The sequence below is a fragment of the Fukomys damarensis genome, unplaced genomic scaffold (assembly GCF_012274545.1).
Source record: "Fukomys damarensis isolate Sample0158 unplaced genomic scaffold, DMR_v1.0_HiC HiC_scaffold_16, whole genome shotgun sequence".
NCBI lineage: Eukaryota > Metazoa > Chordata > Mammalia > Rodentia > Bathyergidae > Fukomys > Fukomys damarensis.
The window spans coordinates 65,383,247-65,401,045 of record NW_022900928.1 but is presented as its reverse complement, the minus strand read 5'-3'; the positions used below and the strand labels follow the sequence as shown (position 1 = coordinate 65,401,045).

General features: G+C 52.0%; 1 protein-coding gene and 1 non-coding gene across 5 annotated transcripts in view; one reads left to right on the top strand and one right to left on the bottom strand.

Moving 5' to 3' along the window:
- Window positions 1–17,799, top strand: part of Dscaml1 (DS cell adhesion molecule like 1) — a 299,015-nt gene that overhangs the window by 215,896 nt on the left and 65,320 nt on the right. For 2 of the 4 annotated variants that reach the window (XM_010629475.3, XM_033764362.1), the window contains exons 5-10: window positions 1,683–1,958; window positions 3,569–3,865; window positions 5,358–5,630; window positions 14,755–15,033; window positions 15,416–15,535; window positions 16,407–16,583. In XM_010629475.3, coding sequence (XP_010627777.2) covers window positions 1,683–1,958; window positions 3,569–3,865; window positions 5,358–5,630; window positions 14,755–15,033; window positions 15,416–15,535; window positions 16,407–16,583 — 1,422 coding nt within the window. Of the gene's footprint in view, window positions 1–1,682; window positions 1,959–3,568; window positions 3,866–5,357; window positions 5,631–14,754; window positions 15,034–15,415; window positions 15,536–16,406; window positions 16,584–17,799 lie in introns of those variants that run through there. The other 2 variants (XM_033764363.1, XM_033764364.1) reach the window with 2 other exon arrangements.
- LOC117286404 lies at window positions 14,205–14,308 on the bottom strand. The gene has a single exon (XR_004517577.1). It is a non-coding gene; the product is annotated as a U6 spliceosomal RNA (small nuclear RNA).

The window sequence follows — 17,799 nt, the reverse complement described above, 5'->3', positions numbered from 1 at the left end:
CTCTCTCTCTCTCTCTCTCTCTCTCTCTGTCTCCACATAGCTCAGGATATAGGTCAGGAGGACACACATATCCAAATCCTTGGAAAAGCAGCAAACTTGACTGTAGGTGATAAAAGTGACATTCACAGCTCTTGCTGTAGTCCACACAGGCAAGCAGAAACTTACACTCGCAGACGCAGACATGGGTGTCACAATCCACATGCTCTCTTCCCCATACTCACATGTGTGGGTACACAGTGTCCATGCCTATGCACAGGCTCATAGCCTTCACTGTAACACGCTCATGTCCCAGCACATCCATACAGATGTGGAACAAGCAAACCTCTCCAGATGTGTGCACACCCACACTGAGTACAATGTTTAAGTCCTCGATTCTTCTCCACGCCTCAGCTCCTCAGCCCAAGGAAGTGGGCTGGCTTTTCTCTACCTCCAGCCTCTCTCCTGCCCCTCTCTCCCAGTTTTATGGAGAGAAATGCAATGCTCCCCATACCCCTCTATTCCGCCACCAAGCCCACACAGAGGCAGTGAAGAGAAGAAAGCTGGCAGAGCCCTGGGAACTCTGGCTGGTGACTGGGATAAGAGGCCACCTGCCTCACTGTGCACTGATGTTTCCCAGGCATCAGGCAGAAGCTCTGGGGGTTGAGAAGGGAGAGCCAAGTGGGAAGTCAGGTCTACACAGGCTGTACCCAACCTGTGGAGGTTGGGGATCTCCTGTTTCTGCAGCCTCAGCCTCTGAGCAGAACTCCAAGCTCATGGAGATCAGAGGAGAGAGGCTGGGGTGGGAGTGGCTGGTAACCAACTGGACAGCCAATCAGTGAACACAGCTCAGGTCTTGGCAAAGACACAAGGCTGAGAGGTACTGTCCTCCTCATAAGTAGCTAAGGTTCAAGGGGTGAGAAAAGAGGCGGTAACAGGATAAAGTACTCAGTGTGGTGCTAGTTATGGCCTGGGGGCCCTTGAAGAGGGATCCTGAACCCAGCCTAGGAGGAGGATGGTATCTAAGAAGGCTTCCTGGAGGAGGTCTCCCAGCACTCAATGTGGAGGATGAGTAGGAATTAGGCAGAGTGCAGCTGTCGGCGACCCTGGCACCAGAAGCAGCCCGCCCAGAGGAGGCAGAAACTGCAGCAGGTTGCTGATGCTGTAGAGTATGTGACCTTGGTGACAATAGGAAGGGGTAGGAAAGAAGGGAGGGCAGCTCCCCCAGGGCTCCAGATGTAGTGCTGAGTGGTTGGCAGCCATAAAGATTCTGAGCAGGGACAGTGGCAGCAAGGAGGACCTCTGGTGGGGGCAGGGAGTTGATGGACCCACAGTCCTTATAAAGGAAGTCCCACTGGCAGCAGGTGTACTGCTTGTCTGCATGGGTGGGGCTGCGGTGGGGAACAGGGGTGGCAGGGAGGATGGTGAGCAAGTTCAGTTCCCATCCTTTTCCGTGAGCTGAAAGAGCCTTTCAGTCCTGCCCCAACAGAGGGACCCGGGTCAGAAATGCGCGGGCCTGGGAGAGAGCCGCTAGGCCGACTCTGACGTGGAGCAGATGAGTTCCCCGAGGCTAGAACGGGGACCCTCGGACCCAGTCCACACGGGGCCTGCCTGCCGCAGCCCCCTTCCCCCCATAGTAAGCCCTCTTCCCTTTCTTTCTCCCCACCCTCACTTCCCCTCCTATCTCCCCTTCCTGACTGGCCCAGACCCCCTCCATGTGGCCCTGACACCAAAGAAGCTGAAGACCGGCATCGGCAGCACTGTCATCCTCTCCTGCGCCCTCACGGGCTCCCCGGAGTTCACCATCCGCTGGTACCGCAACACAGAGCTGGTGCTGCCTGACGAGGCCATCTCCATCCGCGGGCTCAGCAACGAGACACTGCTCATCACCTCGGCCCAGAAGAGCCATTCTGGAGCCTATCAGTGCTTTGCCACCCGCAAGGCCCAGACGGCCCAGGATTTCGCCATCATTGTGCTGGAGGGTGAGCTGGGCACCAGGCAGAGGGCGGGCAGGGCTCCAGGTCCCCGCCTCCTCCTGCCAGGGTGGAGCTGATGCTGACGGGAATCCTCCAGTGCCCACTGCTCCTCAGGCAGACCCCTGCCTCATTTAGGCTGCCCAAGTACCGTGTGCCCACCCCTTTATATGTTACCTGTTTTATTGTGGACGAAATGGCTCCTTGTCATTCACCCAAGGTCACACAGCTCCTGTCATTCACCCAAGGGACAGAGCTGGGATTTAAATTCGGGCCTCTTAGCCATAGTATTATATTACTCTTGCCCTCCAAAATTACTAGGCATCGCTACTGGGGAGGGGGTTCTTTGGCGTCCGAAGGTTTTCAGTCTTCCAGAGCTGGAAGCATGCCAGGACCCTCTGGACTTCTGCATCCTCTTTGCCTGAGGCCTCTTCACAGTGCACTCTGTTTCTTACCAGGGTTTCAGTTTTCTCTTTCTCTCTCTCTCTCTCTTTAAAGCTGGCACCATCCAGGGTTCCAGATGGGGCAGATAGGGCAGGAAGGAGGCAGAGGAGGGGCTGAGGCAGAGTGCCTCTCCCAGGCATCAGACTGTTCCCGGGATTTAGACAAAAGGTCTTCCCCAGAAGCAGGGACTGGGGCTGGCAGACTGGCCGAGTCTTGGATTAACATCAGCATTTCGGTGTGCACCATGGACGGGACGTACAGTGCTGTGTCACATTCGCCTGACTTTTCTTTCTTCTTTTCTTTTCTCTTAACATTTTAAAGTACTTAACACCTATTTTATTATATTTTTACTTTGAATGACACAAAATGATCATACAAATAACGAGGTACATTGCGTTTAATGGCCTTTTAATCCTTTACAACAAGGCAGAATGGCCAGGGTTAGTAATTACATTCCCCACATCCCATGGGAGGAAGTTGGGGTGCAAAATTTAATTATCTCATGTGAGGTTATTAGGTTAGCCAAGGCTTAAGGCTGGGCCACAGACTACCCACCTCCACTGCCTCTGCACATTTTCAGGTCAGGGACTTTAGCTAAAGGCACTGCCACACCCCATGCCCTCCCACTGGCAAAGTCAAGTGCAAAGAGCACGGGAATCGGACAGTGAAAGGCTGACCTCTGACACATACAGCTCTACACACAGTTGCCTTCCTGTACCCCAGCGTCTTTAATAATAATGGGAAGGGAAAGGGGCAAGCAAAGGAATGTCGAGAGGACCTGTCACATTTATTAGGTATTTACAAAGCAGTGCTGAGCGGCTTCAATGCATTAATTTACCTAATCCTCACAATGTCCGAATGAGGTGGGTAAATGCCTTGCCCCCATTCTCCCCTTCTACCAGTAAGAGATGGACAGACACAGGGTAGTTAGGTGACCTGCCCAAAGATACAGCGCTAACTACCAAGGGTGGATCCAAAGCCATGCACTATGGTAACTGAATAGCATGGGGCTGCACAGAGCCCCGTGCACTAGACAGTTGTTTAGTATTGCTATGGTTATTATTATCATTGTTAGGGCTTCTACTTTGCCTCCTCCCCCTGCTGGGTGGGGTGGACTGGGGGGAACGTGTCTCCGTGGCTCAGTGACCCTGAAGGGGGCCCCTCGCTCCCCGCAGACGGCACGCCCCGCATCATCTCGTCCTTCAGTGAGAAGGTGGTCAACCCCGGGGAGCAGTTCTCACTGATGTGTGCTGCCAAGGGCGCCCCGCCCCCCACGGTCACCTGGGCCCTGGACGACGAGCCCATCGTGCGGGACGGAAGCCACCGCACCAACCAGTACACCATGTCTGACGGCACCACCATCAGCCACATGAACGTCACGGGCCCCCAGATCCGAGACGGGGGCGTGTACCGGTGCACAGCGCGGAACTCGGTGGGCAGTGCTGAATATCAGGCGCGAATAAACGTAAGAGGTGCCTGTCTACATTTAAATATCAGAATAGGCTTTTGAGTTCCTTTGCCATCTCTGTGGTTACCATTATTCTTGTGGTGATTAGTATTTATTATTAGTAATCGTCATTTTTATTTTAGTAGAGGTCTCTACCCTCTCTCGTCCCCTCCCAGCCCGCTCGTCCATTCTTGTGTGTGAGTGTGCACCCCGTGCAATTCACCCCATCCTCATTCCCGCTCCCTCCTCCTCTTCTGACCCCACAATCCAGCCTGCCCACCCTCCCCACCCCATTCACCCCATCAGATGGCTCTGGGCCCCAGGCACCTGCTAGCATCTGCCAGCCCCACCAGGGTCCTTGCCAGGACAGAGACAGGGCAGGGCAGATGGGCCAATCTTGACCTTAACAAGCAGCTGTTCCCAGCATCCGCCACCCAGCCAGCCCCCCATGCTCCAGGAGCTGTAGGTAGCCAGGAGCCAGGGTGTCACCTCCTCCCTATACTGTTCAAAGCATTAAGAATAGAAGGCTGAGGCTAGGTGGGAGTGTCCCAAGGCGGAGAGCCTCCAAGAGGAGAAGGTGATCATCCCCATATCTCAGTTCTCCAAGCCACCATGGTGAGTGCAGTCTTGTCTGGTGCTCTTTTTAGCCCTGTAGGTCTGACTGGTCTTCTTCTTACCCTATCAGAAAACTTTGACCCAAGGGCTGAGGAGAAGAAGGGTGGGAGGGAAGGGGCACTGGGTACTAGCAGTTGCCCTGGGAGTAGGTAAGGGTCACACAGGGTGGGGGTTCATACCAAATTCATTACACTCCACATTAGAAATGTGGCCTCCCCTCTGGCTACCCTTGCATTCCCTGGGGTTGGAAAGGAAGTGCTGCAGGGCCCTGGGAGGTTCCCTAGTCCTGCCCTCATCTGGGATGGGGACTAAGGCCCAGAGACTGCCTTGACCCTCCATAGCACTGTCCTCAAGACCCCTTGACACTGCACCCAGAGGCCTGTTTATAGCCCTTTCCCAGGGTCCACAATACACCTTTACCTATTGAAACTCATTAGCTCATCCACGAAGACCTTCCTGAGGCCCTTCGAGGTCACATGTAAGGTCCTTTGGGGATGAGACCAGAGTAAGCAAGTAGAGGAAATAACACAGAGTCCACATTTCCGTTTAACCAAATCCTAACCTCCCCATATAGGAGGACTTGCCCTCCCAAATCACAGCCCTTCTTCTTGATGAGGCCCTGTGCCCTGTCCCATTAGAACAGATTCTTACCACAAGCCTGTAGGGCACATACCTGGTGCAACTGTTTGACATTATCAAGGCCTAGAGAGACCATGCACAACCCCAATCCTGGCCTCTGCCATCTGCCTTGGAAATGACCTCCCTCTGCCCCACCAGATTTTCACACTGGAAGTCTCAGGTGCCCAGCAACCAAGAAGAGCACCCCAGGGCAGTGCCGGGCTGTCCCTGGCTGACAGCACCGCTTGCCCCTCCTTTCCGCCTCCTCCCTCCCAACCTCACAGGACCCCCCAGCATCCGGGCAATGAAGAACATCACAGCAGTCGCTGGGCGGGACACCCTCATCAACTGCAGGGTCATCGGCTACCCCTACTACTCCATCAAGTGGTACAAGGATGCCCTGCTGCTGCCTGACAACCACCGCCAAGTGGTATTTGAGAACGGGACCCTCAAGCTGACGGACGTGCAGAAGGGCATGGACGAGGGGGAGTACCTGTGCAGTGTCCTCATCCAGCCCCAGCTCTCCATCAGCCAGAGTGTCCACGTGGCTGTTAAAGGTAGGCTTCCCTCCCCCAACCCTTCCTGGCCTGGTGTCAGTGTTTGGAAGAAATGAGGCAGGGCCAAAGATCTCGGGCAGACTTAGAAAGCCATGAGTTCTCCAGCTTCCCCAGCAGGCAGTAGGACAAGGCAGCCCAGACCCCAAGACAAGGGCTCAGTTACAGTCAAAGAGGAAGTGGGTTACCTTCTGGGCAGGAGACCCAGGTCAGAGTTGGCAGTCTACGCCAGGGCTCTGATGTCAGGATGGAGCCTTCAGGATCCCAGCAGGATCATATGAGAGATTAGCAACAGGAAGACAAGGTGAAAGTGAACAGGCCAGCTTCCCTACCTCCCTCCTGGGGCAGAGTGGCCATCCTGGGCTGCTGCTATGAGATGGGAAAGGACCTTCCATCTACTAGTGCCACCTGAGGCCTAGAAAGTACTGCCCCTCCCAGGCCTCCCTGCTCCCCTGGCTGAGGGTTCTATGTCTGCCAGCTACATGAGAGCCATTCAGTAAGTCTGGGAGTTGAAGGAATTAATGAATGGATGAAATCAAGTGGACAAAAGAATGTGTGGACCAATTGCCAGGGTCCCCTTGGCTCTGGGGCTGTGCAGGTATATGAAGCCCACACATACCTGCTTTGGGATTGGTGGGTCTGGAGATTGTGTGGGACAGTTGCTTCATGCACAGGATGGGGAGATAGATCTTTCCAGACTTGGCAAAGGAACGGTGAGTGAACTACTGAGGCTGAAGGAAGGGCAGGCTGGGGGAGGAATGTGTACCTCATACTACACCTCAGGAAGGAAAAACAGCTCCAGAGACCACCTAGGAGGGAGGTGAGAGTCCTTGAGACTGCTGAGAGCCCCTATAGTCTGTGCCCCCCCCCGCTGAGTCTGTGTCACCCCAGGGAAGCAGGAAGGGGAAGCTGGAAAGACCCCACACAGATGCACACAAACCCATGCACACATCCTTAAGAGACGAGAGGTAGGGACATTAACGAAGAGAGGAAATATGAGAAGGCACAGGTCCATGAGAAACAGGAAGAGAGATGGGGTTCTGCCAAGGGGCTCTGACACAGGGAAGGGCCCCCTGGGCCTCAGACCCAGTGTGATCTTGGCTTGGAGATCAGAAGCAAGATCAAATGGTGGTGCTGTTGACAAAAGAGAAAAGGATTTGGATGGCAGAGGAGGTTGGTTGGGGTCCTTCAAGCACTCAGTGGTTGTCCAGGTGGGCAGGCCTGCGGAACAGCTGGGAACGCTGAGCAGAAGCAAAAGGCTGGATCTGTGTTTCTTGTCACCTGGCTCACCCTCACCAGTGTTCAGGGGCTGCGTCAAATGCATCCTTCTGTACCCACCACCTGTCACAGTGCCAGACAGTGTACATTTGTTGAACTGAAACTGAGGCGTTTGTCTGGGTTAGAGTGACATAGGAAGCCTCACTCTGAGCCCCAAGAACTGGGGCTCTGTGGCCATCTCAGGCCTGGCGAGGAGAAAGGACACCCTGACAACTCCACCTCCCTGCTTTCCTGCTCTTGCACCTCAGACAACTCCACCTCCCTGCTTTCCTGCTCTTGCACCTCAGTCAAATTGGGGAGAGGGGAAGGATCCCCTTCCCAGCTTAGTGTCTCTGCCCAGCCCCAGGTGCTTGCTGTGCCAGTAGGAACCTCAAAACCCTTAGGCCACATCCCCACCCCTGACATCTTGGGCAAATCCACTTGGTGACAATGGGATACAGCACAGCCTGCTCCCCTCTCCCACCCAGTATCACGCTGCCTGTATCCATTTCTGCTACACGCAGTGGACCAGGAGCTTACAGTGTAAACATCACATATTAAAACATCGACCTTTTGCTCCACTCCTTCATCCAACTGCACCAGCAAGCATTTGGCCAAGTTTGTTGGCTAAAAAAAATAATAATAATAACAGGGCTCCAGTGAGCCTCGGAACATTTGGAACATCCTGAAAGCTGCTTCTGCTCATCAATTATTCAGCCCCATTCAGGGAACGATCAGTTCTAATGAATTGAATCTGATGCATTCCATCTCAGCAACTCACTGGGCTTGTTGTTTAGTGCTGAACGACAGTGTCTCCCCAGCCCAGGGAGAGGGGTGGAGAAAAGAGTGTGTGTGTGTGTGTGTGTGTGTGTGTGTGTGTGTGTGTGTGTGTGTCATGTACAGGCTCATAGCACACATTTCCATTTTCCCACCATTAGCCTCTGAAAAAGCTGAGAAATACAGCCCTAGAAGGGGTAAGGTCACCTGCCTCCTCTCTAGACCAAAAGCTGCACTCATGTGAGGGGCTCTGGGACCTATGCCCCTGCCACTCCAATAGCTCGAGTTCCACATCCCCACCCTCTTGCTGACTCCCTCTCCCCATCTCATTAGAATACACTTTTGCAGAAGAACCCATCAAAGCTGATTATGATCACGCTGCTTGATTAGCAGCTGCACTCTTCCAAGAGCTCCCCAAGAGGGGGTGGAGGAGGCACCCCTGGGCATGGCAAGGGGCCCTGGCTCAGGGGAGGAAGAGGAGACCCCACCTCTGCTGCCCACTGGAGAGTGCATCACACAAGGCAGAAAAGGGTAAGGCAGGGCTGGACTACAGGGCATTAGAAGCTAAAGATAAACTGGAAGTCCTGTACCCTACCTCCACTTCCCTTCAGCCAATGACTGGCAGGGAGGGAGGGGCCAAAACCCATGCTGTTCCATGAGCTGGAAAAACAACTGCTGCCTGCATTCCTTCTGGGACTGCTTGTCTTCTAATGAATTTTTTGAACACTGAGCTGAGAAGAGCAGAACACACCCGACACGCATGCACAGGAATAGGCAGAAACCTGTGTGAGTGCACATGCGTGTACACCCTGTAAGCTTGTCCATGCATCAGAGTAGCACTCTAGATGTTCCCATTTGAGCACCCACACATATGCCTGTGTACCAGCAGTTAGATATGTGCCAGTGCTCCCTCTGTTGATGCTCTTCTGCAAGGCAACCTTCCCATGCCACAAAAGGTAGCTGCAGGTGGGACAGTAGGAAACACTGCCCAGGTGAGCTTGTTGCTACCCTGCAAGGAGAGAGGAGCAAGAGAACAAAGGGTGGAGGATGTATCAAGGACTTCCTGGGCTTGGCACATGCTACTCTGACTGGCGGGGGAGCCAGGCTGCAAGGGAGGCGGGCGCTTGTCTCTGGGCTCCTGGAGAGCTCCTTGGCAGATGCTAAGAGGAGGAGAGCACACAGATCCAACCTAGAGTTGGTGACTTTAGGGCCCCTTGTAGCTGAAAAATAATGTAGCATAAAAGCATCTCTGGGCACAGAGGCTGAATGTTTAATTAACCAGGAAGGAAAAGCTGTAACTTAGGCCCCTTGGCATTCACTGAGTAAGGAAACATCTCCATCTTTATATCTGAGCTTCCAAAAGTCTCTGAGCCAAAATAAGGACATGAGGCACTTTCTTCACATGCGTAGAAGGGCCAGGCCTGGGAGGTAGTACCAGGTTCCCATGGAGAGCAAGCAGAAGAAGGCACACACACCCACACACAGACACCCTCAGCCCCAAGGCCCATATTCCCTGCCCACACTGATTCATCCCTACCTAGTGCAGAGCTTCCATTGTGGCTCCACCCAGAGCCACATGCATGAGAACCTTTGTGGAGGGCACCGACTCCCACTCTAATGAATGGTTTGGGGTTCCTATGATCATAGGGCATAAGAGAGAGCCAGCCACCTGGACTGGCCAGGTGCATGCTATTGGAAGAAGTAGAGATTTGGAAGCAACCCTACTAGAATCCACAGGTTGGGGCTGAGGTAGTGAGGCTCCAACAGGACAGAACCTAATTGCCCTTGGGGAGATGAGGATCGAGGAAGCTGCTGCTGGCAACCTTGTTTCTTCAGCCAGGAGTCAGGAACCTAAGAGTAAGAAACCGCCTTATGAGGCAAACAAGGCTCACAATGATGGTGAAGATGATAACAATGACAAGGAAGCATCACCAGCATCTGTTGTCTATCCAGAGACCTTGCCTGCATACCCACTATGTTCTAGGCACTATTTCAGGACCTCCCAATACAGCCATGTTCAAAACCGATAAAACTCCCTGCCTCAAGAAACATGTGTTTTAGTGAGGAAATGCCTTATATCAAACACGTACAAGATATGCAGTGTCAAATAAGGAATGGGACAGAGCACCACAGGAAGGAGGAGGGGCTTGCAATTTAAACAAGGTCAGGGAAGACCTTCCCAAGAAGAGAGGGTTGTGGTAATAACTGAAGTAAATTGTCGTTATTCCTAAAATGTGAGACTTAGTAAAACTAGAAAGTCAGTGCCTGGTTTTAGAGATTTATTGTACAACCCCTCCATTTTGCAGGTGAGGAAACATGCTCAAAAGCAGAGACTGGGTGGTAGAGATGAGGCCACATGCCTGTGGTCATTTGTATGGGTAGCAGAGCCTGGAACCCAGGCATCCTGGCTGAGGCCAGGCTCTTTCCCATCTTCATTCTGTGGCAAAGAAACCCCACCTTCCAACATGCACACTTTGCTAACAAGGGCAGTCAATAAAAGGCTCAGCCTCAAAAACAGATGATGAGAGACCCAATAAAGATGGACTGGGCTGGGGGTCAGCAGTGCCTGACAATGCCCAACAAGTGGCTGTAAAATCTTTATGAGGGCCAGAAACCAAAAGCACAGCTACAGCTGCTGTCTCTTCTCAGCCACTCTGCACTACCACCGCACCTTGCTACAAGAGGCCATGGCCAGAGCAGGGCTCCTGGAGAGAAACCACCAGACTGTGTGGCATTCGCAGCCCTATATCCAGGCCAGCTACTGGGGAAATGCCAGGACTCAGGGATGGGAGAGGTCTGAGGGTGACTCTCAGCACTAAAGCAGCCCTGGTCACTCTGGATGGGGATGGAGACCCTGTCTTCTCAAGGATTGATTTCCCAAAAGTAGAAATGGACACAAACGTACAGTCTGCTCATGCCCGTCCCTGAGCATGGAGGAAGGTGCAGCTGAGCCACAGGTCAGGAAAACACCCTCAGGCCTGGGCAGTCACCTCTGGTAAAAACTGAAGAGCTCTATACCCTGCTTAGAAGCCCTCTAGTCATGTACACCTTACGGCTGAGGCTTTCTTCTCCCTCCAGGCTGAGGGGGACAGCCTGAATTTATAGTGTGTCAGGATGCTCAGCTGGAGGTATGGAGTTCCCCAAGCAGCTCTGGCCCCTAGCACTCCCACTGCAGAGTTCCTGAGTAGATGTCAGCAGCCATAGCATTGAGCCTGTGCCATCTGCTGCCATAGTGACCCACATCTTGTGGTGGAGAGGAGGGAGTGTCTCTGAAAAGGTGTCTGGTCATCTGCCTCCTATAGGACCAGGGCATTCTGGGGAGCCCTGACCCAGCCCAGCTGAGTGTCTAAGAGCCCAGGGTACTGGTGGCTGTTCTACAGTCTCTCCAGTAGCCATTCATGTCCCTCCTGCAGACCATCAGGGAATGGTAGCCCCTATGTGGCCTCAGACCCTTGGGTTCACCTTTTCCCTCTCTTTACCCCATGTAATTTTGCATGCATGTGTGTCCTTTAACTGTCAATTCAAACAGCATAAGGCAGTGGTCACCCCATACATGCAAGGAGACGTGTCCCTCTGCTCTGAGCTTAGTGTCTGAATATCCCAAGTGGCACTTGCCAAGGAGTCACCAAGAGTAGCTCTTACCTTTCCCAGTCAATGATCAACTCCTGAGGCTCCATTTGCAGTTTCCACGTCTCTGCTTCCCCAGCCCACACAGAGCACAATGCCTTCAAAGAGCAGGCATTTCATAAATATTAGATGAATTAGTTAATTAATGAATTAACCTGCCATAGTAACTTGTTTCATTATCTAAATCCCTTCTTACAGAGGAGACAGTTTTCCCTTGCCTGAACTAAATCTCCCTGCCTAATTTCACTCTGTCTCTATCTTGTTGCTCTTTCCTCAATGAAGTTGTAATATTGGCCTTCTGTCCCTAGGGCATAGCCCTCCAGATTGGACAGGTCTTCTCCCCCAAACCCTTGCTTTGCCCAAGTATCCTACCCTCCAGTCCTTCCTTACTACCAACACATTCCCGATGCTGTTGTTCAAGAGCCCAAAGGCTCTTCAGTCCCAGTTTAGTGCTATAACAGAAAGGACCTGGGCCTAGGAAGACCTGAGAGAGGAGCTTCGGCTGCAGAGTGTCATGGCATAAACAGGTCCTGCACCTCAGTTCTGTGAACACCAACCTGGCCCACAGCATAAATGAATCTCTGAGGTCACCCCAGGAAGTGGTATCCAGATATATGCCCATTTGTTTACTCACTCAACAAGCATTTATTGGGCACTTACAATTTGCCAGGTGAACAGTCCTAGCTACATAAATCTTAGCTCTCAAACCCCAGGAAGATGGTAGTCCTGCCCATGCCCTGTGATAAGTGCCATAGTCAAGGTATACACCTCGTCTCTGCAAAAATTCTGTCCAAAGTCCAAAGAGGCCTAGAAACCTATATCTGACCAATAGGTGCATCTACTCACATACACATATGCATGCGTGTGCACGTGCCCACACACACACACACACACACACAGAGGAGAATCCACAGAGGACAACTGATGGAATCTCTGGGAAGTGGCAGTAATGGGCACTGGGTTATTACCGGAATTAGGGTTTCAGAGAAATCCATCTAGGGATGTCCATGGCCCAACAATGTCCCACCCCACAGAAAAGGAGCAGTCAGTGACAGTGATGAGTTGATATGAATAGTGACTAGAGCCTTGGGAAACCTGGCAGGGGGTTGGACCTGGTCTGGGCCCAGATGATTCTAGAGTGAAATGAGTCAAAGTCAGCTAAGAGGTCAGGAGCACATAGGGTAAGAGAGGAGGACAGATGCCAAGCTATGCTCACCAGGCAGGACTAAGGTGTGGAACTGTACATGGCCATGGTACATTGATGGAGTCCCAGCTGGAATAGAGGCCAAGGCAGGAGATGCAACTGAAAACATCAACAGAGGCCTCTGCTGGAGGTCATGGAGGCAGCATCCCTCCTAAATGTCACCTCCTCCAGTCCTGAAGCTCTTGGTCAAGACCTTCGCAGTGATCTAGGGGGCTGCCAAGGGCTTTCTATGGCCCCACTGGCCAGTCCCCATAGACAGCTCCCCACAGAGCCCTGGCAGTTTGTGAAGGGCCTCACTGAGTGCCGTACATCCTTCCTCCTCAGGCTCATCCTCCTGCGGCCTAGAGCCGAGGGTGGTGAGTAGCAGGCGTTCAAGGAGGGGCAAAGCTGGTGCCTGGGAGAAGGCCAGAGGACGGTGGACAGCCTTGTAATTTAATTATTTAACTGCAGAAAGGAGATGCCATCTACTGGGTACTCGTACTTGTTAAGCTAATTGTCTGTCTCCTTCGCTCCCCCTGGTCCCACTTGCCAAAGAAGCCGCCGCAGCCTAATTGAGTTATCATAAATATAATGTCTGATGCTCTAGCCAAAGCTGAGAAAGGAGGATCCATCTCACAGTGCTCCGGCTCCAGACCGGTCCCCCGGGGGCAGAGACATGGGCAGTGAGGGAGGGAGGCCAGGCATGTGGGGCTTTGTGTAAGGAGTCTCAAAAGCCACATGGCCCCCTCTGCTCTTTCCTTCCACCCAGAAAAAGTTCACTTATAACACAAAGGGTCTCTGGTCTCAGCATGTTTGGGACTTGCTCAAGGAGACAGCCAAGCAGCATCAGCATGGACTTGGAGAGCAGACAGGACACATTCCAAATCCATGTGTCACCTCTGGTGAACAGGGTAACCTAGAAAAATTACTTCTGTGTGGGACTTCCATGTTTTCCTCTGTAAAATCAAGCTTGTGTCATATTTTTGGTAGGAGAACTCAGTGAGATAAAATACATAATGCAACTGAAACAACCAGTGATATGTGCTTCTGCTCACCTGTCCTAATGCTTGAAGACCATGGAGAGGGATAGGGCTCGTGAGGGGACATCTGTGGAAGAAGAGAGTACAGCACTTCGGTTTTAGATGCTATTGTGAAAGGAATTATTTCCCCAATTTCTCTCTCAGTGAGTCTGTTATTTGTGTACAAGAAGGATATTGATTTTTGAGTGTTGACCTTGTATCCAGCTACTCTACTGAATCTGTCAATTAAGTCTAGAACATTTTTAGCAGAGTTTTTTGGGTCTTCTATGTAGAGTATCATGTTATCAGCAAATAATGACAGTTTAACTTCTTCCTTTCCTATCTTTATTCCTTTTATTACTTTCTCTTGTCTAATTGCTGTGGCTAATGTTTCCAGAACTATATTGAACAGGAGTGGTGATAGTGGACACCCTTGTCTTGTTCCTGATTTTAGTGTGAAGGATATCAGTTTTTGACCATTTAGTATAATATTGGCTGTTGGTTTTTCATAGATAGCTTTTATCAGACTGAGGTAGAAACCATCTATTCCAGTTTTTGTAGGGTTTTTATCATAAATGCATGGTGGATTCTGTTGAATCCTTTTTCTACATCTATTAAGATAATCATATGGTTTTTGTCCTTGGCTCTATTAATATAGTGTATTACATTTATTGACTTGCTTATGTTGAGTCATCCCTGCACCTCTGGGATGAAAAAAATGTGGAATGCTTCACAAATTTGTGTGTCATGCTTGTGCAGGGGCCATGCTAGTCTTCTCTGTATCGTTCCAATTTTAGTATATGTCCTGCTGAAGCGACCACAGCACTTTGGTTTTAGACAGACACCATGGAGGAGTCCATGGGGAAGGTCTAGGCACTTTCCTTTGCCTGACACCTGGAAATCTTGCCTCTATACCAGACCCCTAGAGGGCTCTGAGATTCTTGTCTGAGACGAGAATATGGGCATGAGCTGAGCAATGGGTCAGCAGGTGAATGGGAGTCAAGAAGCCCAAGACAAATCTGAAGTTCAGAGCTAATCCAAGTGAGCCAAGGCCCTGGACAGAGACGGTGGGCCCAGGCCTACATGGATAGCAGCCAGGCACAACGACAGAACATCATTCCTAGGAGGGTCTCTGCATGAATAGGAGAACAAGGGGAGCTGAATTCAAGGCCAACCCTAACGTTGGGCAGCCCAGAGCCCACTCGAGATAGCTGGCCAGCCCTGGGCAAGTGGGGCCTGACAGCAGCAACCCTCTGCCCTCCAGTACCCCCTCTGATCCAGCCCTTCGAGTTCCCACCTGCCTCCATTGGCCAGCTGCTCTACATCCCCTGCGTGGTGTCTTCGGGGGACATGCCCATCCGCATCACCTGGAGGAAGGACGGACAGGTGATCATCTCAGGCTCGGGTGTGACCATCGAGAGCAAGGAATTCATGAGTTCCCTACAGATATCCAGTGTCTCCCTCAAGCACAATGGCAACTACACATGCATTGCCAGCAATGCTGCGGCCACCGTGAGCAGGGAGCGCCAGCTCATCGTGCGTGGTGAGTAGGTCAGACCAGCCATGGGGAGGAGCATCACAGCCACCATTCTGGAGTTCTAGTTGAATCACAGTCTCATGGGTGGTTGCCTCTAGCAGGGCTTTTTAAGATGGAGCGGTCCAAGCCTCCTATTTCTCAGAGCAGGAAACAGAGCCCCAAAGTTCAAGAGACCCTTGCTCCATTAATCATTGGTGAAGGCAGGACCAGAACTTAGGGCCTCCATCTCCCATTTCAATGTTTGCATCCTGAGCTTCAGAAACTGTCCCCTCCCAACTCCATGATGATCCAGAATAAGGGGTGGCATCACAAGGAAGGTTCCCAAAACCAAGGAGACCTGTAAAAGACCCAAATGACCTATTTCTTACTACCTCTTCTCTTCTGGCAGTGCCCCCTCGATTTGTGGTGCAGCCCAACAACCAGGATGGCATCTATGGCAAAGCTGGTGTGCTCAACTGCTCGGTGGATGGCTACCCCCCACCCAAGGTCATGTGGAAGCATGCCAAGGGTAAGTTTCTGCTCAGCCAGCAGCTCCAGGAGGGGACAGGTGGGGAGGGAAAGGGGATGCTCTGATGGGACATGGCCCTACTCTCTCCTTCAACCACTAGCCCTAGGAAGAGTCCTGGGTTCTGAGCATTTGGAAACCCCTTGCTATAAATAATCTAGAGGATATCTGCAGCCGCTCCCAGGGGTCTGTAGACCAAGGACAGCATCATGCTGACTTTACATTTCCTCTTGTCACTATGGACCAGACCTTCAACCCCGCTCCAGCCATAAAACTAAATGTACCTCCACTTCTTCTACCTCACCCTGCCCACACTGGCATCTCAGAGGCTCAAGGCCTAAGGCAGATCCTCACCAATCTACCTGTCCCAGGATCTTGGTCCTTCTTAGAGCCCAGTTGAATTCCAGGGATGCATGCAGTATCTGACTGAGCCCCATATCGTAGACTTTGTCCATGACTGATACCAGGGAGCAGGAGAGGTTTCCCCAGGTCCCTCCCCACGGGTGACTGAACTCCTTCCCAGGCCTGGCTGTCTAAGACAAGTTAACTGCCATTTCCCTATTGCAGTTCCTTCTTCTTCTCTCAAGAATTCGCCCCAAGGAAGCTCAGTGCCAAGGTGGGCATTCTGCTCAGGCCCTGTGCCCACTCCATCCCCTTGCTGCAGAGCTGGGGCAGGGCCAGACCTCTCTGAGGGTCTCTCCTGTTGCCTGGCAGGTGCTGTGTGGCTCCACCACTTTGGGATGGTGCAACTCTGCCACAAAAATGGCCCCAGTTGGGCATGAAAAAGGCATCAGAACCACTCCTAAGGCACTGTCTCCAGGCTGACCCACTCCCCCAACAGACCCCATCCCTCCTAACCTCTGCCTCCTCACAGGGAGTGGAAACCCTCAGCAGTACCACCCAGTGCCCCTCACTGGCCGCATCCAGATCCTGCCCAACAGCTCTCTGCTGATCCGCCACGTTCTAGAAGAGGACATTGGCTACTACCTCTGCCAGGCCAGCAACGGTGTGGGCACAGACATTAGCAAGTCCATGTTCCTCACAGTCAAGAGTGAGTACTGCCCCTGAGCCCTCCTAGCACCCTGACCCCATCTCTGCACGCTCCCTACCTGCACCCAGGGTCTTCGCTATACCATCTAGGAGGGGAGGATCCCTGCTCCTGGGTGTGCTTGGACCTCCACCCCCGCCCCAGGAGCATTCAGGAGCACTCTCTTCTAAAACAAGGGCCTCACTGTGGACAGCTCCCACCCCAGCCCCGACTAGCTCATACTGACCCATGGAATACCACCTCATTTACTTTGATCTGTACATTGGCAATCAATCTGAATTCTCATCTCAAACAACTTACTTCTGTTTCTTAATATATACCTGTGGTATGCAACCTGTTTGTGCCTTAGGAAGAAAGATATTGCATGCACAGTGCAGGAGAAAGCCTATGGTCAGAAAACTGGGTTCCCATTCCAAATCTACCTAAAGAGCTTTGTGACCTTGAGCATGTCACTTCACCTTTCTGTGCTCTAGTTTCCTCAGTCATACTCCAGGTTCCCTCCCAGCCTACCCACCTCACAAAACTGTTGGGTACAGCACAGAAACTGATGATAAAGAGAGGAAAGCCTTTTTAAAAGCCAAAGGAGCACAATTCATTTTAACTTGGTGCTGTATCTGTGGCTTTATTCCCCAAATCCAAAGCTGGCCTCAGGGACCTCTCAAGGCCACTGGTTATCTACCATCCCAATTCTGTTAAAAATCACAGCAGTCATTCCTACTGGGTAAGCTTGTCTCCACATACTCAGAAGCAGCTGAATAATGGGTCCCTGAGAATCATGTTGGAAGGACAGTGCCCCTTTGGCCCAGTGTCAGGAACCCTGGGCCTTGGAGGGCAGAGGTGAGGGTCTGAGTTTTAGCGTCTGACCCATCAGAGTGAATCTGGGACCATGGCTTGATCACTATGTGGTTCCAATTAATGTACCTGGCCTATGGCACCTCACTATGATCTAGTGATCACCTGATCTAGAAAAAGGGAGTCATAGTAAAATAGGGTACTGTTTCAGGCCAAGCACAAGTCCCATGATAGACATAAAGCAGCCAATGTGGCATCCAGCCAGCACAGATCCAGTGGCCAGTGATCATTCTTCACGTATTCCCTGGGGCTCGGGGAGGAAGCTGCCCAAGGGAGAGCTGCATGTGTGTGGTCTGCCTGGCCCCTCCCTGGAGTCCCTCCCCCAGCAGTCCCTCCCCCAGCAATCACATCATCTTTATTGCATGCC